Source organism: Pseudorca crassidens, chromosome 5 (genome assembly GCF_039906515.1).
Source record: "Pseudorca crassidens isolate mPseCra1 chromosome 5, mPseCra1.hap1, whole genome shotgun sequence".
In the NCBI taxonomy this organism is placed as follows: domain Eukaryota; kingdom Metazoa; phylum Chordata; class Mammalia; order Artiodactyla; family Delphinidae; genus Pseudorca; species Pseudorca crassidens.
In genome coordinates this window covers 90,398,964-90,423,014 of record NC_090300.1, presented here as the reverse complement: position 1 = coordinate 90,423,014, position 24,051 = coordinate 90,398,964, and the positions used below count along the sequence as shown (strand labels likewise).

At 35.1% G+C, this 24,051-nt stretch overlaps 1 protein-coding gene, 1 long non-coding RNA gene and 1 pseudogene across 2 annotated transcripts in view; 2 read left to right on the top strand and 1 right to left on the bottom strand.

Annotated features, from left to right (window-relative positions):
• Window positions 1-24,051, top strand: part of LOC137225214 (uncharacterized) — a 79,353-nt gene that overhangs the window by 27,069 nt on the left and 28,233 nt on the right. The window contains exon 2 of the long non-coding RNA XR_010943739.1: window positions 22,838-23,013. This is a non-coding gene — a long non-coding RNA (uncharacterized lncRNA). The remainder of the gene's footprint in view (window positions 1-22,837; window positions 23,014-24,051) is intronic.
• On the top strand, window positions 14,704-15,294 carry LOC137225527 (protein Cripto-like; annotated as a pseudogene).
• The window catches only part of CD200R1 (CD200 receptor 1), a 32,796-nt gene continuing 28,083 nt past the window's right edge, over window positions 19,339-24,051 (bottom strand). Inside the window, exons 6-8 of the mRNA XM_067738902.1 lie at window positions 21,839-21,944; window positions 21,080-21,119; window positions 19,339-20,410 (exon numbers count right to left, since the gene is read on the bottom strand). Coding sequence (XP_067595003.1) covers window positions 20,270-20,410; window positions 21,080-21,119; window positions 21,839-21,944 — 287 coding nt within the window. The 3' untranslated portion in view covers window positions 19,339-20,269. The remainder of the gene's footprint in view (window positions 20,411-21,079; window positions 21,120-21,838; window positions 21,945-24,051) is intronic.

Sequence of the window (24,051 nt, the reverse complement as noted above, 5' to 3'; positions counted from 1 at the left end):
GGGGATTGAAGATGTTTTCTTCTAAGAGTTTTATAGCTTTAGTGCTCATACTTAGGTTTTTTAAATCTACTTGGGGTTAATTTTTTAATATGATGTGAAATAGGGATCCAAGTGTATTCTTTTTCATGTGGGGATCCATTTGTCCCAGCACAACTTGTTGAAGAGACTTTTCTTACGTACAGTGAATGGTCTTTGCACTTTTGTTGAAAATCAATGGGCCGTGGGAAAATGGTTTTATTTCTGGACTCTCAATTCTTTTCCATTGGTCTACATGTGTATTCTTTGGCCAGTTCCAAACTGTTTCAATTACTGTAAACCTGTAGAAGTTTTAAAATTGGGAATGTCAGTTCTCCAACTTTATTCCTTTCTCTCAATATTGTTTCGATTATTTGAGGTCCCTTGCAATTCCATATGAATTTGAGGTTTTTACATTTCTGGGAAAAAAAAAGAGGCTACTGGAATATTGATAGAGATTACATTAAATATGCAGATGTCTTTGAAGAGTATTGTCATTTTAACAATTATTACGTCTCTTATACATGAATACAGAATGTCTTTCCATTTATTTAGATCTTCTTTAATTTCTTTGAACAGTTTTACAGTTTTCAGTGTACAAGTCTTGCAACTCCTTGATTAAGTTTATTCCTCAATATTCTTTTTGATGTTATTGTAAATAAAATTGTTTTCTTAGTTTTCCTTTAAGATTGTTCATTGCTAGTGCATAGAGATACAGTTCATTTTTCATGTTGATTTTGTATTGTGCAACTTTGCTGAATTTGTTTATTAGTCCTAATTGTACTGGTGGGGGAGTACTACGTTTAGGATTTTCTACGTATAAGAAGATCATGTCATATGTGAACAGAGATAGTTTTATATCTTCCTCTCCAATGTGGACATCTTTCATTTCTTTTACTTGTTTAATTGCCCTGGCTAGAACTTCTGGTATAATGTTGAAATTCCAAAAAATAGAAGTAGCAAAAGTGGACATTCTTGTCTTGTTCCTGATCTTAGGGATAAGGCTTCCAGTTTTCATCACTAAATATGATATTAGCTGTGGGGAGGGGTTATAAATTCCCTTTATTATGTTAAGGACTTTTCTTCCATTCCTAGGTTGTTGAGTGTTCTTATCATGAAAGAGTGTTGGATTTTGTCACATGCTTTTTCTATAACAATTCAGATGATCATGTAGGCTTTTTTTCCTTCAGTCTACTCAAATGATGAATTACATTGATTGATTTTCATGTATTGAACTAACCTTGCATTCCTAGGATAAATCCCACTTGAACATGGTGTATCATTCTTTTAACATGCTACTGGATTCAATTTGATAGTATTTTGATGGGGATGTTTACATCTATATCCATAAAGAATATTGGTCTGTAGTTTTCTTTATTTGTGATGTCTATGTCTGGTTTTGATATCAGGGTAATGCTGTCCTCATAGAATGAGTTGGTAAGTGTTTCCTTCTTTTCTGTTTATTGAAAACAAAATTGAGAAACATTGGCATTAATTCTCCCTTAAATGTTTAGTAGAATTCACCAATGAAGCCATTTGGCCCTGGACTCTTACTTGTTGAAAGGTTTTATATTACTGATTCAGTCTTTTTACTTATTACAGATGCTCAGATCTTCTATTTCTTCTTGAGTCAGTTTTGGTAATGTGTGTGTTTCTAAGGGTTTATCAATTTCATGTATGTTATCCAATTTTTTGGTATACCATTGTTCATAGTATTCTATAAATAATAATACTTTTTATTTCTGTAAGTTTGGTAATACTGTCCCTTTCATTCCTGACTTTAGTAACTTGAGTTTTCTCTCTCTTATTTTTTAGTCAACTGGCTAATTTTATTGATCTTTTTAAAAAACTACCTTTTGGTTTTACTGGCTCTATTGTTTTCCTATTCTTTATTTTATCTCCACTCTAATCTTTATAATTTCCTTCTTCGGTTAGCTTTGGGTATAGTTTGCTCTTCTTGTCTTGTTCCTTAAGGTGTACATTTAGGTTATTGATCTGAGATTTTCTTCATTTTAAACATAGGGTTTCACAGCTATAAATTTGCCTCTGAGCACTGTTTTCATTTTCCGTAAGTTTTGGTATCTTACGTTTTTATTTTTATTCATCTCAATGTATTTTATAATTTCCCTTTTCTTTTCTGTCCCATTATTAGTTTTAAAAAATGATGTTTAATTTCCACATATCTTTGAATTCTCTAGTTTCATTCAGTGATGGTGGTCAGAGAAGATACTTCATGTGATTTCAATCTTTTTAAATATTGAGACTTGTTTTGTGGCCTAACACATAGTCTATCCTGGAGAATGTCCCATGTACACTCAACAAAAAATGTGTATTCTGCTTTTTGGGGGTGGAGTGTTCTGTATTTCTGCTAGGTCTGGTTGGTGTATAGTATTGTTCAAGTCTTCTATTTCCTTATTGGTTATCTGTCTAGTTGTTGTATTCATTATTGAAAGTGGGTTATTGAAGTGTCCAGCTATTATTGTAGAACTGCCTATTTCTCCTTTCAATTCTGTCAAATTGTGTATATGTTTATAATAATTATATCCTGCATATGTTATATCCTACATACTGACTTTGTTCTCAAAACTTAGACATTTTTATTTGCATTGGAGATAACCTATTTCCTATGTACCAAAATCTGTTTACTTTCAAGGTCACTTTTGGAGACTTTACAGTCTTTCATCAACATGGCTTAAGCTGCTTCTGCTTGGACCTATCTGGGGCTCCAGGTAGTCTGTCACCCTCCACAATCAGCTTGCCTCCCTGCACTTCTTCCCCAATTCTCTGGACAGCCTTTCTCATCTTTCTCTTCTACCTGCCTTTCTAAAGTGCATATTTAACACTGAAATAGTTACTTACATGAATTTCCTGTTCAGGTTGATTCTTATCACAGATATTTCCACCACTAATACAAACATTTTATCTAATATCTTTAAACACATGAATGGAAATATACCACATACACACAAACTAAATATTAGGTTTTCACAGTGTGGTCAATTGTGGTCATCATTAAACATCATGGCTCAGAAGAAATTGTTCTTTGCTTATTTCTCATCTGAACCACAGGCAAGGTGGTTGGTTATGTTAATGCTATAATTGCTATAACTGTTGTAACATTTTAGCAATATATTATTTAATCAGTAGTCTCTAAATTGTTGTGACTATGAATAAGACTTTGTTAGTATGTTTTATTTTATTTTGATCCTGAGAGGGTTTTTTTTATCTCTTTTTCTCAGAATGAAAACTAGCTCTGCTAATAACTCTATGATTACACTGTCAGATATAATAGATCCTACCACACATTCAGTGAGTGGCATGACAGAGAGGTAGACATATTCTGGACTAGGGTGAGCTACAATGGGTTATTGTAGGTGGTGATATCCCACCAAAAAATAAATAAATAAAAATTTTAAATCATGATTGGTGATGAACAGTAAATCCATTTAAATATATAGTTAAAACTAAATACTTGGGAGAATTACATATAAAGAACACAAGTGTTTTAAACCTTCAAAATGTAAAAATAATATATAACCAACAAATCAGAAAGTGGGAGGAAAGGCTGTTTGAAGAAGTGTAAAGTTGGTCTTTATCTTATCTCCCTGTTGGCAGGGAGTCAACAGAAACAGTGACAGTGAAAATACAGGTTTAAAATGTACAGTTACATCATCCTCTTAATATTGTTCACAATCTTTTTTTAACTTACATAACTCCTTTAGAAATGAGTGTCTCATCTGGTAAGGATATTTTTTTTCAATATGTAGGGGGCAATAGTCCAAACTCATTGGAATAGACACTTTCTCTACTTGGCATGCTGTGCTTTTGTTTTGGTTTTTAGTTTATTGGCTGCCTTATACATCATTATGATACACCAGAAAATACTGCTTCTGAAAAGGAGCTTACTTTTTTATATTTAAGCTAAATTTTTTTAGAGCAGTTTGAGATTCACAGAAAAATTAAGCAGAAAGTACAAGGAGTTCCTGTTTGCCCTCTACCCCCGCATGTGCATAGCCTCCCTGATTGCAAATATCCCCAGCAGAGTGGTACATTTGTTACAATCAGTGAACAAGTAATGATGCAGCATTATCACTCAAAGATCATAATTCACATTAATGTTCACTTTTGTATGTGGTAGAGACATTTTTATCTCACATTCAGTAATGACTTCTGCTTCTTTCGCTAGCTTAAAATAAAGTAACAATAAACATAATAATTTTTATTTAAAGTAATTTTTATTTAAACATGCTTATATGAAATAATTTTTATAAAATAATTTCTGTCTTTCCTTCTTTTTACATATAGTCATAGAAAAGTGTTCAGCTAATGTTAACACTGGTTGTTTTGAGTGGTGGAATTTGAAGAAATTACATTATTCTGTATTGCCTGAATGTCCTATAATAAATGTTTCATCTCACAAAAATAAAATGTCATTATTTTTTAAAAAAAAAACTAAAGAGAAAATTATACACCTTAGGGGCCACTGATAAGTATTTCCACAGTAAGTGTTAATGCTGATTTATAACATATTTGGCAGAATTGACTTAGAAAGCTCTCCTGGAAAACAGCAGGAGACTTGGAAAAAAAAGAGAAAGATATAGTAAACAATTAGATTTGGTAAGATAAGAATAAGTGGGATAAATGGAATACTTCAAATGTTTATTTAGGCTAAAAATGGAAAGTATTTACATCAAACATAACCCATACTTAAGGCAGGTTAGACCAAGTCCCATGGTGTACTCTTCTGCTATGGCAGCAGTAACAAAATACCACAGACTGACTGTTTGGCTTAACCACATGGTGTTTGTCCAAACGGCAGGTTATTAAGGTTGGAAGGTGTGTTTGTTGGTAGTCAACAAAAACTGAGGTTATGCTTGTGTTAATTTTAAAGAAAGTGGCTAATAAAAATCTAAATGTTTATTTATAAAACATGACAAAAACAAAGAAAGAGAGGAAGCTCTGAAGCTAAGGAATGAGTTTTAGTCTTAACTATCAGAACCTGTTATAACTCTAAAAAAAAAAAAAGAGAGAGAGAGACTCACAGCCAGGAACTCAGTAATTTACAATCAATTCAGGTAAACCAAATGATACAGCTTATGCATTTTCATTATTTTTTCACACTTGATAACATTTTATAATTTTATATAATTTTCTAAAGTTATGTTTTCCAAACTTAAAACTAATTCAGTCATAAGTGATCCTAATATGTATTTCATATTGGCTAAAACAGCAATTCTCAGGCTTTTTGGTCTCAGGATTTCTTTATACCCTTAAAAATTGTTGAGAATCCCAAAGAATTTGCCTTAGAAAAATTTGGAGACACACCCACACAAATACACAAATACTCCATAAGCCATTAAGGCAATATTATCAACATATGCCATGTAGCATCTAGAAAACTAATGTGCACTAATGCAAGAGAATGTAAGTGCCAAAAGCAAATAACTTATTAGTATTATTATGAAAATATAAACAACCTTGAAAACCTCCTGCAAGGGTTCCTTGGACCACATTTCAACTAGAGCTAAGCTAAAACAAGCTTGAAAGCTCAAAGATTATTCTTCTTTTATCCATTTGTGCGCCAAAAAATGTTAGGGAGGAGGAAAATGTAGAAAAAAGAAAAATGTAATTTCATTTATTTAGTCCCATTATTTTTCATTTAACAATTCTAGTTGGCAAAGCAACTGTGAATAAAAAGCTATTTACACTTTGAAAGAGAAACCTGCTTTTTTTTATTATATGTTCTTTTCCCCCCACAAGATCACTGCTGTACCTTGACATATCGAAAAATGCATGCATATAAGACATAAAAGCTTTTCACATAAATGGTCAGTTACCCCCAATATTTAGTTCCATCCCTGTCAATAAGAAAAAAATAGTTTAAGTGACATGTGAGGCATATGGTATAGTGCCTGGAAGAGTAGTAAACATTCAAATAATGACAGCTATTGCTGTTTGTTGTAAGTATTGAATACTAAGACTACAGGGGTAGCATAGCAGGATCACAAATTTTGTTGCCTATGAATTTCCCATTTCAATAAACGTACTTTGAATTCACAGTCCATTTTAATTAACTAATAGATAACTTGCATCCAGTAAACTTCCAGAAAGCAGTGGATCCCACAACAGGCAGAATGCCCAGAAGGAAAGAGGGACTTATGCAGAGTCCAGGGGGTGGAATAACCTGGAGGCTCAAGACCTTTAAATACAAGCACAAGTAATGCCTTAAAGGTACATTCCGTACTGACAAGTCAGGTTGATCTATAGTGTATCATTGATACTAATAATGCTTTTTGCTCAAAGTAGCAAAGGAATCTGGAGAAAGGTGTTTTGCTTTTCTCTTAAAAATTTAAGAATTTCTAGTGAAATTTTGCCTAATGTTCCACAAAAGTTCCTTGGAAAGGAGTCTGTAAATAAGACATCAAATGTTAGCATTCTGATCAAAGTATTTTTGACCAATGTGCTATTTAAAATTATTTAAAGAGTTTTATTCCTAGAAAATGAATATTATGATATCATAAAAAAGAACATCAGTAAGGTATTTTGGGATATTTCCTGATATGATTCACAATATTTTTTTAAAAAATAATCAAAAGCTGACTGAAAAGCTAGCCCTTCCCATTCCTACACAGTTCCTCTGCTCTTTCCACCACCCCCCAAAACTGCTTTTATGACAGTCATCAGTGATCCACTGATTGATTCAAAGAACATTTAAAATTCCTATTCCACCTGACATCTTGAAGGAACGTGACATTTTTGCTTCTTCCTCCCTCAAACTCTTCTGTTGGTTTCCATAGATTTTCTTTCCCCATGGACTGCATTCTGCCTCTTTTATTAGATTCTCTTCTTTGGCCCACTCCTAAAAATGTGGTGTTCCCTAGATTCCATCTTGTGCTTGCTTCTCTATCCAACTCAACATCATTTCCTAGAAAAGTTTGATTCATTCCCATTGGCTTATCCATTGCTTGAAAGAAGATGACTCCCAAATCTGAATCCCACTTTAACTTCTTACGTTTCAAACCTGTGTTTCCAACTCATCTGTAAAACAGATTGAATCCAAACAAATCATCTTCACTTCCTTCTTTGCATTCCATATGTAAGCAATGGCATCATCATCTATATTTACTGACATAAAATACCCAGTCATGTAACTCCTACTTAAGTCCCATATTTAATTGATATAAAAATCCTATTGATCCTGCAACCAAAATACCTTCCAAATATTTTATATTACCATTATTTATGTCCAAGTCTAGCCCTTATTATCTATGTCCTAGACTATTAAAATAGACTGCAAACTGATCTCCTTGCCACTAACTTCTTTTAATCCTAGTCCATGAAAACCATATCATGTCATTCCCTTATTTGAGACCCCCATTGCCTTTCTATTGCTTATTGAATAACATATTAATTCCTTAGAATGGCATAGAAGGCTCTTCACAACTGGGCCTTAGTTTATTTTTCAAGACTTACATCTTAGTCGAGAGATTAGAAACACTGGTCAAATCTAAACTGCAGATACTTGAATTTGTTTTGAGCTGATACAACAACATTTTTCAAATAAGAAAATTTTACATAAAAATCTAGATGTCAAGCTCTTTTGAGAAATTTTAAGATGTGGCCATATTGAGCCCTCATTTTCTAATGGAAATCATCTGCTGGACCTGAAGTGTTAAATTATTCTTATACATTCTCACATGCTTTACGTGGAATATTGCTCTCCATTTTGCCACAGTTTACCATCTAGCTCACTTAGACTCCTCTATGTTAGCTGTCTGTCTCCTAAAACTCCTTAACACCACTGACCTAGTCACCATCCACTCTCCCCACACTGTATTTCTTTCAAGTGATTTCAAGTAAGTTGATGATTCTAAGTCTTTGTATATTCAGTCATATTTATTTAAAATGCCCTCAAACAGATGGAGAGATACACCATGTTCTTGGATTGGTAGAATCAGTATTGTAAAAATGCAATCTACAGATTCAATTCAATCTCTATCAAATTACCAATAGCATTTTTCACAAAAATAGAACAAAAAATTTTATAATTTGTATGGAAACACAAAAGATCCCAAATAGCCAAAGAAAACTTGAGAAAGAAAAAATGAGCTGAAAGAATCAGACTCTGTGACTTCAGACTATACTACAAAGCTACAGGAATCAAAACAGTATGGTACTGGCACAATAACAGATCAATGCAGCAGTATAGGAAGTCCAGAGATAAACCGACACACCTATGGTCACCTAATCTATGACAAAGGAGGGAAGAATATATAATGGAGAAAAGGCACTCTCTTCTATAAGTGGTGCTGGGAAAACTGGACAGCTACATGTAAAAGAGTGAAATTAAAACATTCTCTAACACCAAACACAAAAATAAACTCAGAATGGATTAAAGACCTAAATGTAAGATGGGATACTATAAAACTCTTAGAGGAAACATAGGCAGAACATTCTCTGACATAAATTGCAAACAGGATCTTTTTTGATACATCTCCTAGAGTAATAAAAATAAAACCAAAAATAAACAAATGGGACCTAATTAAACTTAAAAACTTTTGCACAGCAAAGGAAACCGTAAACAAAATGAAAAGACAACCCTCAGAATGGGAGAAAATATTTGCAAACAAAATGACCGACAAGAGATTAATCTCCAAAATATACAAACAGCTCATGCAGCTCAAAAAACCAAACAACCCAATCAGAAAAATGGATGGAAGACCTACATAGACATTTCTCCAAAGAAGACATACAGATGGCCAAGTGGCACATGAAAAGATGCTCAACATCACTAATTATCAGATAAATGAAAATCAAACCTACAATGAGGTATCACCTCACACTGGACAGAATGTCCATCATCAAAAAATCTACAAACGATAAATACTGGAGTGGGTGTGGAGAAAAGGGAACCCTCCTACACTGTTGGTAGGAACGTAAATTGGTAGAATCACTATGGAGAACAGTATGGAGGTTCCTTTAAAAACTAAAAATAGAGCTACCACATGATCCAGCAATCCCATTTCTGGGTATATATCTGAAGAAAAACATAATTCAAAAAGATATATATACCCCAATGTTCATTGCAGTACTGTTTACAATAACCAGGGCATGGAAGCAACCTAAGTGGCCATCGACAGAGGAATGGATAAACAAGATGTATATATATAATGGAATATTACTCAGCCATAAAAAAGAACAAAATAATGCCATTTTCAGTGACATGGTTGGACCTAGAGATTTTCATCCTGAGTGAAGTAAGTCAGACAAAGACAAATATCATATGATATTGCTTATGTGTGGAATCTAAAAAAATGGTACAAATGAACTTATTTACAAAACAGAAATAGAGTCACAGATGTAGAAAACAAACTTATGGTTACCAAGGGAAAAAGGGGTAAGGGAAGGGATAAGTTGGGAGATTGGGATTGACATATACACACTACTATATATAAAATACATAACTAATAATAACCTATATAGCCCAGGGAACTCTACTCAGTACTCTGTAATGACCTATATGGGAACAAAATCTAAAAAAGAGTGGATATGTGTATATGTATAACTGATTCGCTTTTCTGTACACCTGAAACTAATACAACATTGTAAATCAACTATACTCCAATAAAAATTAATTGAAAGTAAAATAAAATGCCCTCTTTTTACTTTGTCAGTCTAATTAACTTTTTAAACTCTTATCTATCCTCCAGGCCTCATTCAAATTTTATCCCTTGTATAAAGTACTCTCTAAATTCTCCCCACTCCCATTTACCATTTAAGGGTCACTGTTTCTTCTATAATTCTGTAATTCTATTACAGCAACCAACAGGAGAATTGGCAACACAATAACTAGAAATAATAGGATAGTACCAAAATCACCATAAAATAACATAAGGTTAACAAGGTTAAAAAGGGAAAAGAGGAAACAGAAAATAAAATGAAAGAACTGAACTTTTAAAATGAAAAATACAATTATTGGAATTAAATCTCAGGGGGTGGATTAAAAAGCAGATTAGACACAATTGAAAAGAAAAATTGTAAAGTGGTAACATAACCTGATAATTAAAATGCATTGTCAGAATGCACTAAGAATTGATAAACAGATAAAAAATTAAAGTGGAAATTTGTTCTGAGAAAATCAACCTCAGTCCAATAATAAGACATAAAGCAAAGTAAAACATGAAAGAGGGAATAAAGTAAATGGAAGATAGAATGAAAAAATTCAATGTAAGTCAATTAGAATTTCCTGAGGAGATAACCGAGTACATAAATAGGTGATGACTTGTTTGGTAAGAAGTTTTCATAATCAGATCAGTTGCTGCAAGCCTACTCACCTATGGTTAGACTCTTATTCCCATACAAATGTAAAACAAAGCAAGTCACATAAGATACATTGTTGCCTACCCAGTGGCATGTGCTCTGGACAGTCACTTTCCTGTGAATCTGAGATTCATACTCAGTGGTGCAATCTCCTTCTGGGGCTCAGAAGATCTGTGCTGCTGGCTTCCCTGCAAGTGCTTTGCACACTGAAGATTTATTCTTCCCCAGAAGAAGGGTCACCTCTGGAGCTGCTGTAGATGAGGACAGAAAAAAATTGTTCAAGTTTAATATTAAAAAAGCAACAAAATTTTATCCATGAATATTTATTAAGAATCTACTTATAGTGCCTGTTGGTTAAGGGCATGGGCTCTGGAGTTAGATTATCTGGGTCCAAATTCTGCCACAACTGTTTCCTAACTGTGTAATCTTGAACAAGTTTCTGTGCTTATCAACTAAAAGAATAATACTAATTTGTAATGTATTAATTATGTGACAGTAGGAAACAAAAATTCTGCCAATTACTCATGACATGTTCTCTACTGTAAGGTGCATCTTGTGCTGGAATATCCTCCATTTTCTTCTCCAGATCCATTCTCCAATCTCTTCTGCCATTCTCTGGGTCCTAAGAGGCTGACTTATTGGAGGAATTGGCAGTAAATGTAGGTCAGAGGTGGGAAGAGAGTGAGGTCAGGGTATTATATCTTTCCTGTGGTGGTGTCAGGGTTTGTTTATATACCACTACAATAGCCATAGTCCTCTAGGCAGCCCTCTCAAAACCACTGCTTTCTTCAGCTTCCTTCATCGTGTAACTTCAGGCCAAGGAGTGGAATGTCTTCCAGAGGATGCAAGCCACGAGGTCCTTCATTATCTCTTATTGGTTAGGGAAACCGCTTCTTTTTAAAGCATGCGTACTTTTATAAAACTCTCCTCAAGTTACTCAAAGTGTGCTGTTTGTTTATTGCTGCTGCTCTGACTGATACACATCCTACTTTGGAGATGTTAAAATGTGAAAAAAATATTGCAGCTAAGATATAGTGAAATATATCACTTAGCTTCTCTGTGCCTCAGTTTCATTTCTCTTAAATAGGAATAATATTCCTCTTAGAATTATTATGACTAAATGCACTAATGCATGTAGAGTACTTAGAAGAGCATGTAGCATGTAATAAGTTCTCAATAAATATCATCATTAGTATATTTAAAACATTGTGATAGGTGCCATGAATTATACAAAGATGGGTAAAAGACAAAGCATCCTGGTCATCTTAGTAAGTGACAGCTTTAAGTCAGTTATTTTGACCTAAAGCCCAGTATTCGTCTATCAAAACTTCCTTGATAATCCAAAATAACTGGAAAGAAGATCACTCTACCTTAGTGCAAAAGCACTTTTAACACTTTTTAGAATAAATGGTGTTATTAGTTTTAATTATGTACAGTAACACAATGTAATAATTAAAATGCATTGTCAGAATGCACTAAGAATTGATAAAAAGATAAGAAATTAAAATTATCTTGAATGTAAAAATGGTAGTTATTTATAAATAAATAGATTCTTCAAAAGATTAGATAGAAAAGAGAACACTGATCTTCATTGAGCATCCAGTATGTGAGAGGCACTTCAAGACTGAGTACTCACAAACTGTCTAACAGGGAGAAACGGCTATCCCGGTTGTACACATGAGGAATCTACCTCTGAAGGGCAGAGCAGAGACTCAAACCCAAACCTTCCACAGACAGCAGGGGGGGGCACAGGGAACAACCATGACTTTTCTGTATCACACTGCCTCTGGAATGCTTTAAAAAAAAATCCCCTAACATGGCTTAAATAACACATACCCACTTATAAGGAGATTTATGTTTATGTGTGAGCTTGTTCTTAGACTCCTTTTGGGGGTTTCTGTTTGTTTCTTTGTTTTTGCAAATGGCACAAAGATGCAGTCTGAGAATTATCACAAGTGTCTTTTTTCAAAAAATAAGACTTCTTTAAAGCCTTGCTGCTGAGTATGATCTACAGACCAACAGCAGCAGTCTCACCTGGAAGCTTGTTAGAAATGCAGAGCATTAGGCACCTAGACAAGGACTGTTCTAAAATTGCTAGCCAAGGAAACTAGAAAGAGAAGAATAAAACTGAGCATTTTCAAAGACAGAAAAATTCTGGTGGAAAACAATCTAAAGTATCTTTCTCATGATGGTTTCCTCTGTTTCACTCCAATACCTTTCACCCTTCCCTCCACCACTCCGAACAGACTTACCAGCTGTGAAAGGGAGAAAAATTGTGAAAAGTATCCCAAAAGCTGAAGACATATTCTGAAGGGAGTTCCCGCCTTCTTCTTTTTTTTTTTTTTTCCTCCTATCCCTACCTCTCTGTTTTCTTTCCACCATACCATATACCTAGCTGTGGTCTTTTTCTTCTCCTGATCTCTCCCATAAGCACTGATGAGAAATCCCCTACTGTCTTACTCCACTGTATTTCTGGCTAGTGAGCAATTTAAGAAGAAGCATTTCCTGTTTGGAGAGTTGAGGTGATAATGACTGAACTTCCTGGTTTGTGCTTTTATACATTTATTTCTCTCCAATGAAGCATATATATTTGACCCACTATTCAGATCCAATGGTAATCACTTGAGTTATAGCCCAGACAATGTTAAAATGATTCTTGGAGCTTCCCTGGTGTCACATTGGTTAAGAATCCGCCTGCCAATGCAGGAGACAGGGTTTGAGCCCTGGTCCAGGAAGTTCCCACATGCCGTGGAGCAACTAAGCCTGTGCACCACAAATACTGAGCCCGTGAGCCACAACTACTGAGCCCGTGTGCCACAACTACAGAAGCCCGCGTGCCTAGAGCCCGTGCTCCCAACAAGAGAAGCCACCACAACGAGAAGCCTGCGCACCACAACAAAGAGTAGCTGCAACCAGAGAAAAGCCCGCATGCAGCAACAAAGACCCAACACAGCCAAAAATAAAATAAATAAAATAGATAAATTTATTTTAAAAAATGATTCTTATGAGGCATGTATCAGTATATTCATTTTTATAAATAAAGAAGTAGAAAAGTTAAGTAACTTATCCTAACTTGATTAATGACAGAGCTATAGAACAGGATAGAAACCGTGATCTTTTCCTGGATAGTTCTTCTTCCCTTGCATTGTATTGTGTGTGTGTGAGTGTGTGCATGTGTCTGTGTGTGTCTATGTATATTTGGTAATTTGTTGTGTGGTTTATGAGAGATGACAAACATGATCTCTTCCTCTAGAAGTATGCACTTTAATACAAAAAACACTGAGGCAGAGAGTATTTAAAAGTAAAACACTCCAAAACGCCATAATACAAATAGTTCTCCACTCATATGACCCCCTTCCAAGTAGAAAGCTTAGGCTGGGGCTAGAGGTCAGTCTGCATTCAGGAATTAAAGCCCACCTGGGGGAATTTTACTTTGATCCATCCAAGAAATCCTATGCGCAAACCCTGGACTTCTGTCTTCCACAGGTGAGGAGGGGACCAGGTCCATGATAACGCTGCATGTGGCATTTCTGAGGCACCTGCAACCTGGCTCCAGCGCAGCTGCCCCCTTGCTGTTTCTGAACATGGCCCTAGTGGAATGTCATCCCTGCCACAAACTAACAGAGGACACCACTGCCCACTGCACAAGCTCAGACCTGTTGTGGGAGAGGCCAGGTCCTCCTTGCCTCCACCCGACCTGCCTAAACATTCACCCTTACACTTTCACACCCTGCTGATGATGTTACCCACTTCTACTTCATAATTTCCACTTTATTTCTTTTTTCTTCTTTATTCTGTTTATTTCTGGCTAAGGCATTTTAGGATATGCTGTCTTCTACCACAAAATAGAGGGTGGCGGGGTAGGGTAATCAATCTACAGATTCAATGCAATGTTAACCTGGGTTTTCTGTGTGGAAGGAGACAGTGAAGACTGAGGGGCTGGACTGGTGGGCAGAAGTTTCTGCTTATAAATTCTCCTTACATCTTCTTGAACAGATGATAATCCTTCCCTTTGGGTTTGTTCTATTAACAAATGTTTAACATAGGTTTCAGTTTGATTATCCAAAGGAATGATTAATGAAAGCTTCTTGTGAAAAACATCAGGATCAGCTTCTTGTCACCAGATAGATAATTCCTCTACACATTTGAAGGTGAAAGTTGGGATTCTTTTAATTGGTGAATTTTATTACTGTCAATATCTTGGTTACTGTCAATATAGTATAATTTAGCAGAATGTTATCATTGAGGTAAACTGAGAATGGTGCACAGGGATCTCTTGTGTTATTTCTTACATTTACATGTGAATCTATAATTATTTAATTATTTCAATGAAAAAAATTGAAAGTCAGGTGTGGCTGAGGGAGGAGAATCTCCCTGAAGGTTATAGTCAAAGCGTTTATTAGGACTGACCTGTGAGACATGGACTGAAGAAAGATGGAGTGCTTCTCTTCCAGTGTGATTTTGATCATGGCTTTTTCCAGAGCATTTGAACTAGTTGCTCGATTGGGCCACCATGAACTTGCCCATCCATCACAGGGAGACCTGGCCTTTGGAGATGATGGCCTTCAGTCTTGGGAGGAGCCTGCAATTCATCATCAACCTTCCCAGTTTGTACCATCCATGGGAATCCAGGACAGTAAGGAGCTAAATAGCTCCTGTCTGTATGGGGAAACCTGCATCCTGGGGTCCCTTTTGCCTGCCCTCCCTCTTTCTATGGACGGAACTGTGAGCATGACTTGCACAAAGAGAACTGTGGACCTGTGCCCCATCACACCTGGTGGCCCAGGAAGTGTTCCATGTGTAAGTGCTGGCATGGCCAGCTTTGCTGCCTTCCTCAGTCATTCCTACCTGGTTGTGATGGATAACCACCTCACAGCTTCTGGGACTCCAGAATTAACACTGTCTGCATGTGCTCTTATGCTACCTGTCATCTGCCTTGCTATACAAAGTTATAATTAACCCATGTTTGCATGCAACATTTGTCATACAAATTTCATGACCTGTAAAGGCTGTCCTCCAATGTCCCACCTGAGAGATGATGATTTGTTAGTTGCCTTGAAATAGTGAATAGATTTCCCTAACACAGTGAAATAGTGAATAGATGGTCCCTAACATTCCTTAAAGTACCAACTACTTTCCTCTGCCCTGCCCTCTCCAAAAAACTACTTAAAAAAAAAAAAGTAACCCATATCTTGTGCCCAAGTCCTATGTTTCTTGATACATGTAACTCTAGCAAGGGCTTATTAATAGTTTCCTTTAAACAATTGAATTCTATCTTCAGATTATTAAAGGTTACACCCAGTGTGGAACTGAGTATAAAGCACTGAATAGAGTTGATCACAATCAATTAAGGTAATATGTTGAAAAGGAAAGGAAAGGAAGTATCTGTAAAGGGAGCAAAGGAGAAGAGAGGGGCAGATATCGGAGGTGAGAGACAGGGTGCTGGAGAAACGGAAGTGTGCGTGTGTCCCTAGGAGACTAGATATTAAAGTGGGAACAAATGAGAAAGAGTTGAGAAAATAAAATGGATTACTTGGTTGATCGGATGGGTATAGAGAAGCAAGTTAAAAAGCTAAGTTGAAGGACAAGTTTCTATCATCTGTAGGAAGCTGTATAAGACAAGGGCACCAGTTTTCTCAAGGATTTGAAAAGAGAATAAAGTCTCCTTGAAAAAAAAATTTCTATATAAAGTCCCCCAATGTATTAAGAGTGCTTAATACATTATGATTTCTCCATACTATGCAATTATTTTAACGGTGGTAGAAGATAAAATGTTCACAATATATTTAAATGTAAACGAGGTGATAAAACTATACATTGTAAAGCCCATTTTAAAAATATGTATCTGGTGTGTATCTGGTGTGTCTAGTAAAAGTGGGAAGTACGCTGAAAAAAAAATTGAAACTGGGGTCTATATCTCGAATCTTGATGTTAGTAAATTTAGGATAATAGAAAGGAAGTTGGTTGCAAACTTACAGACCTTACTGGCCTAATTTCAGAAGCTGCAACACATGGATGGAATAAAATAATTTGAGGTGTTATTATATACATGATCCATCCATAAGGGATACCGCTAATGAATTAGGATATTCTGTAGTTCATCACTACACCTAAGTTTTAGAGGAATTCACACCCTTTCAAAATTGTTCTTTAGTATCTCTGACAGAGATTTAATATAGTATTTGGGAGTTGGTGGTTGTCATTTCTAACATCAGTCATAGGAAGTTTTTTAAAAGCAAACCCATCACCTCACATAGTACCTTTCTTTGTATACTTGAAATTAGCAAGTTTCGAGTATACAATACAGTATCATTAACTATAGTCACCACGCTGTACGTTAGATTCCCAGAACTTATTCATCTTATAATTGAAGGTGTGTACCCTTTGACCAGCATCTCCCCATTTCCCCAACATCCCAACCCCTGATAATCACCATTCTACTCTGTTTCTATGATTTTGACTTTTTTCCCCTTAGATTCCACATATAAGTGATACCATGCAACATTCGTCTTTCTCTCTCTGACCTATTTCACTTAGCATAATGCCTTGCAGCTTCATCCATATTGTCACAGATGATAGGATTTCCTTTCTTTTTAAAGGCTGAATAATAATCCATTACATGTATATACCACATTTTCTTGATTCATTCATCCGCCAACACACTCTTAGGTTATTTCCATACCTTGGCTATTATGAATAATGCTTCAGTGAAAATGAAAGTACAGATATCTCTTCAAAATAATAGTTTCATTTCCTTTGGATATATACTTAGAAGTAGGATTAGTGAATCATGTGGTAGTTCTAGTTTTAATTTCTTGAGGAATCTCCATACTGTTTTACATAGTGGTTTACCAGTTTACATTCCCACCAACAGTGCACAAGGGTTCCCTTTTCTTCACATCCTTGCCAGCATTTGTTACCTCTTTTCTTGTTGATGATAGCCATCCTAAAAGGTACAAGGTTATAGCTCATCATGACTTTGATTGTCATCTCCTTGATGACTAGTGGTGTTGAGCACATTTTGGTGTACTTGTTGGCCATTTATATGTCTTCTTTGGAAAAATGTCTACTCATGTCCTTTGTCCAGTTTTAAATTAGAGTATTTGGTTTTGTTTTGTTTTGTTTTGTTTTTGCTATTGGGTTTTATGAGTTCCTTACATATTTTGAATATTGACCTCCTATAGATATATGGTTTGCAAATATTTTTTCCATTTTGTAGGTTGCCTTTTCATTTTTTATTGAGGCATAATTAACTCATATAACATTATATTAGTTTCAGGTGTACAACATAATGATTTGTTACTTGAATATATTATAAAATGATTATCACAATAAGTCCAGGTAACACATGTCACCACACATAGTTACAATTTTTTTCCTTATGATGAGAACTTTTAAGATTTACTCTATTGGCATCTTTCAAATGTGAAGCACAGGGTATCATTAACTGTAGTCACCATGCTGTACATTATATCCCCATGACTTATTTATTTTATAACTGGAAGTTTATACCTTTTGACTCCCTTCACCCATTTCACCCACCCCCTGCCCCCCACCTCTGGCAACAACCAATCTATCCTCTGTATCTGTGAACTTGGTTTGGGTTTTTTTTGTTTTGTTTTGTTTTAGATTCTACATAAGTGAGTTCATATGGTATTTATCTTTCTTTGTCTGACTTATTCCACTCAGCATAATGCCCTCAAAGTCCACCCATGTTGTCACAAATAGCAAGATTTCATTCTTTTTCATGGCTGAATTATAGTACATTGTGGGTATTTACCACATTTTCTTTATCCATGCATCCACCAATGGACACTTAGATTGTTTCTATGTCTTAACTATTGTAAATAATCGATCCAGCAAAGCAGAGTAAAAGAAAAAATAAAACAGAGCTGGGAGAGGAAACATAGTAAATGAGACATGTAAAATAAGATTATAGAAATATGGCCAAATATGTAAGTAATCACAACAAATATGAATGGTTTAAATTCTCTTATTAAAAGTTTAAATTCACCCTCACACTGGTCAGAATGTCCATCATCAAAAAATATACAAACAATAAATGCTGGAGAGGATGTGGAGAAAAGGGCACCCTCCTACACTGTTGGTAGGAATGTAAATTGGTACAACCTCTATGGAGAACAGTACGGAGGTTCCTTAAAAAACTAAAAATAGAATTACCATATGACCCAGCAATCCCACTCCTAGGCACATACCCACAGAAAACCATAATTCCAAAAGATACATGCACCACAATGTTCATTGCAGCACCATTTACAATAGCCAGGACATGGAAGCAGCCTAAATGTCCATCAACAGAGGAACAGATAAAGAAGATGTGGTACGTATATACACAAAATATCATGTCAGGTGTTATCATTAGTTTTACATCCAAAATAGACTAAAAATTCTTTTAAGGATAAAGCCTAGAGGAACCAAAATGTCTTCAGGGAGACAAACATATTAACAAAACAAAATAGCTGTCTTAAACATTTCAAATGGCACAATTAAAGAATGAAATGGATTTTGTTTTAATTTCTACCATGTTGAAAATTTTTAATTTTCAGTATCATTTTTTCCTGCTATGGAGTAAATAGACATATTTTTCATAATTAAAACATATATTTAATAATATTAAAAATGATTAATATACACATTCCCAATATTTTATTCCATAGAAAAATGTAGAAAAGGGTCATGTCATCCCATGGCTATTCCCTTAGCACATAGATCATATTTTATAAATATCCCAAGTCCTCCATAATGCATATTTAGCTGGTTATAAAAATTTGTTATTTGATAAATGCATCACAGTAAAGTGCACACCATAAAAATACACATTTCCAATTTATCACATCTGCAAAACTATTAGGCATTAGATAGCAATACCTCTATAGAGATATAAGTTCAGAAGAAGCTAATGTCCTCACATGTCTGTCCTCCCTCTCTCCCTCTCCCTCTCTCTCTCTCTCTCTCTCTTTCACACACACACACACACAAGCATTAAAGGAAAATATAAATTCAGTTTTATTAAATAGTGAAATTCTTATTATAATCTTATATCATATTAGCTAACAGTAGGTTGGCATTTTACAGATATTAAAATAACAGAAAAGGCACATTCAAACAGCGTTAGAGGGAATGTAAATTGACACAGTTTGACATATTAGTCAATAAAAGAAATGCACAAACCCTTTGACCTGGCAATTTCACTCAAGGAAATTATCTTACAGATATATTCAAATACATACAAAGAGATATAGTCACAAGAAACATTCTATGTAGTATTGTTTATAATAGCAAAACAAACAAAGCTTAATCTAAATGTCCACCACTAGAGTTGTGGTTAATTAAATTAAATTCCATTACATACAATGGAATTTTTTGTAACCATTAGGAAGAATGAGGTAGCTCTGCTTGTGTTGATATAAAAGATCTTCAGGATATATTACATTATTAGCTTTCTGTAAGTACAGAACAAAACTATGGTCTGTCCCCATTTGTGTCTTGACAAGGATATGTGTATGTATATATAAATGGACATATAAGTGCACACATATACCATGCACATATAGATATGACATATGCACATAGAAATTTTCTAGAAGATTACATAAAAACTGTTGGTTAATTGTTCGTTCTGTGGAGTTACTTGAGGTAACTCAGTTTTCATCATCTACTGTATTGAACAATTTGAATATTTTATCATGAGCATGAGCTTTCTTTGTAATAATATCAGTTCTTCAAAGAACTACATAGTAACAGCTAAAATTCTAAAATTTCAAATGTATAAGGATATGAATGCAAATCCTCTAGAATGTCTCTGTCTTCTAAGAATCTTTGAAAAGCTAATTTCAAAATAAGCCTTCCATTCCAGAACTCCAAGAAAATCAAAACAGTATCTGTACTGTATCTTGATTCATTTGTCCTGGTGCTACACTTCAGGAACATATACAGTATGGAGACTCATCCCATCAACTTCACTTTGTAACACCTTAGACATCTTCACCCTGTTTGTAGTATCATAAAGTGGATTGTTCTTCTCTGTGTAGCTGGCATAGGGCTGCATTTCATCCTAAGAAATAACCCAAAGTTAAAATCAATTCAAAAAAGCCAGAAATCAGTAACCACCTGTGTTTTTCTAACAAGGGCCCACAGCTTTAGTGTCTACCAATAGTAGTCTCTGGGCTTACATGAACATAAGAGCAAGACTTTTCTAATATTTTATCAAAAAATTATTGATTATTTAAGTCTCAGTGTGACATGATAACAGTTGTCTGAAAGTAGGAGTGGAGAAGAATGGAGTGATATGAGAAGTATTTCAGAGGAGAGTGTCAAAGACTTAGTAAGCTATTGGCTATAAGAGATTATAGAGCTGGATAGGTTTTAAGCTTGGGTAAGAGAGAAATGATGATGGTATTGAAAAAAGGAAGTCAAGAATTAGAGCTGGTTTAGTGGGAGAGGAAGTACCAATTCAACTTCTCCAAAGATTACAGCCCAAATGAGGCAAACATTATGTCTTTTGTAGGATGCAGTTCTTGAAATAAAAATATGGATTTGGAGTGTATATAAACAGTACTTGGTGGATAATTAACAGAATAAGTACACCTGACAGCACTGTAAAGTTAGAATTTTTGCTTTTCAACTAAAATACTAATAATGATGCAAATTACAAATTATGTGACTAGATTTTCAGACTACATAGCTTAAAAGTTTATAAATATTCTTTTTAATGTTATCTTACCTCCTCAAAAACTGAAGTATGTTCTGTTTTTTTCAATTTTCTGCAAAAATAAAAATTAGCTTGAGTGAATGTCAAAACATTATTATTCAGATTGAAAATGGAAAAACAAAACAGTATGCTATTGACAATTGTGGTTCATTTTGATAGAAGCCTTAATAAATCAGAAATGAACTACCAGAAATGAGTGAAGAATGCTGCTTGTAAGTTAATTCGTCCAAATAAGATAATTCTGGATTTTGGAAAAGGAAGTGAAATTATGCAAAGAAGTTTGATGTAATAGAATATATGTGACACCTCATATTTGGTGTATGAAATGAATCACTGTAATTCTTTTCTCAAATAGAAAATAGCATGCACTGTCTCTCCCAAGATCCTGCCCTAAGTGGGCTATGCTTGCATGTCTAATTCACTATGCTTGCATGTCTAAGTAACCTAGAAAAATCCCCCTCGTCATTAGTGTAGTCCAAGTCTGTTATTTTCAGGACACACTTATTGATTATGAGAGAACTGAGGTTAACATCTTTTTTAAAATTTTTATTTTATATTGGACTATAGTTGATTTACAATGTTGTGTTAGTTTAAGGTGTACAGCAAAGTGATTCAGTTATACATATACATATATCGATTCTTTTTTACATTCTTTTCCCATTTAGGTTATTACAGAATATTGAGCAGAGTTCCCTTTTTACCCAGTCAATTCCATTTTTTGACTCTTTTCTAATCCAATAAAGCAGGAGAAGAGAAAGCATCAGTCAGTACCTGCAGCCACTGATTTTCAAAAGCCAAATGGATCCAACGATGACCAAGATAATAAAAATAGGGGGAACGATACGTAAAACTCTTAAGGGTGCTGATGTTTTGGCATCTGTAAATGTAGACACAAAAATGTATGATTTACTATTATTCAGCAGTAGAAAGAAATGAGCTATCAAGCCATGAAATCATGGAGGAAAATTAAAAGCATATTACTAAGTGAAAGGAACCAATCTGAAAAGGCTAAATACTGTATGATTCCAACCATATGACATTCTGGAAAATACAAAACTATGGAGTAAAAAGATCAGGGGTTGTTAGAAGTTAAGGTGGAAGGAGGGATAAATAGGTGGAACATAGAGGACTTTTATGGCAGTGAAACTACAGTATATGATACTATAACGGTGAATACATGGCATTTATACATTTGTCAAAACTCATAGAATGTGCACCTAGAATGAACCCTAATGTAAACTATGGACTTTGAGTGATAATGATGTGTTAACGTAGGGTCATTCATTATAACAAAGGTACAACCGCGGAGCGGGGGATTTAGATAGACAGGGAGACCATGCATGTGTAGGGTCAAGGGTTATATGGGAGCTCTGTACTTTCCACTCAATACTCCGTTGTCATAAAACTGCTCTAAAAAATAAAGTCTGTTTAAAAACTATATATATAGCATGGTTCAAGAATGTCTCACAATACATGAAATTCATTTCTGTGATTTTATTTGAAAACTTTTGATCCATTTATAGTTCAAATAATTGTTATAATTAAATTGTTTTATCATTTCAGACTCTTAAGTTTTCAAGACATCATCTTGTATCAGTATTTTATTGCTTTAAGGATTCATGTGGTGAATTCCTGTAAGAGAGATGTGAAATTTAGACCTCTCTGTTATAGTAATAGAGTGTTTCTCATCTCCAATATTCAGAAATAAATAGAGTTGTAAGGAAACTATTTGGATAAATAACCCTAATTCTGAAGTCACCTTTCTTCCAGGGCATTGAAACTGAAATGAATGCATGGCAGCAACTTTAAACTATTCACTGACTGCTGGCAGCAATACAAAGTTCAATCTGATCGGAGGACAAGTCAACCAAGGAATTGCCAGCTCTGAGAGGTTTTGAGACTGTGCTCCTGGTGTTTCGTGAACGCGGCTGGGGCAGCAGAGGGAGGTAAGTGGAGGCCGCATCCAGTCCCTCCACCTTCCTTCAATACTTTGTTTTTAAACATTGGATTTTTATTTGAAAAAGAAGTTTGGTTTTGCATTTTAAAATGACCACATTGTTTTGAAACCCTCTCTTTCAAACTAATGGGCTCTCTTTTATTGGAAGTGCACTAGCACAGGTGAAGGTCCACCCTGCGAGGAAGACATATCTGCACTGGGTGGGAGTGGACTAGAGAGTCCCTCCAGTTCTGAGATTCTATAAATATGACATCATATTGTAATACTGGGTGGTCGGACTTCATACATAACCAGTGGCAATTACTCTTCTCAGTAAATACTGCTAAACTATTAATATGTATATAAAACTTTAAGAATAGATATTAGAAAATTGTGGTTTAAACCCATGTGTTTTCCTCTTCTCCTTTCTTAACACTTACTAAAACATCAGCAGAGAATTTTTTAAACTATAGACTTGCAAAGACAAAGAGAACATGGATGAAGACAAGAGCAGATGAAAGATTTCAGCTTGTTTTTAGGGTGAAAAATGAACAGAAGAATGGCCAATAATTCAGAGTGAAATAAGTATAAACCTTAGTGAACTCCAGGAAGACTCTAGAGTAGGAAAGACCAAATATAGAGAAGGGGGAATGTAGGGAGTGAAGCGTGGAGCTAAAGTTGGAAGCTTCCTTGAAAGTCTGTATTAAGAACAGATGGGCTGCCAAGTCTCCTCCCAGCCCGTGCAACCACGTTATCATACCTTCCCCGACCAGCAGAAAACAGGAAGTGTGACCCAAAGAAGATGAACTGGAGAAACTCCAGAGTGTCAAGGATCCAGACATAATGGAGGGTGAAGATGAAGTGTCATTAAAAGAAAGTCGAGTTCTCAACAGTCATACACACACACACACACACACACACACACACACACACACACACACACTCCCCTCTCCTCCCTGCTCCCAGAACACTGATAGTCAGGATTATCCCTCCCAGGCAAGAGACTGGAGAGTTATTTTCTGCAGAGTCTGAATAGCCTCAGAGAAAA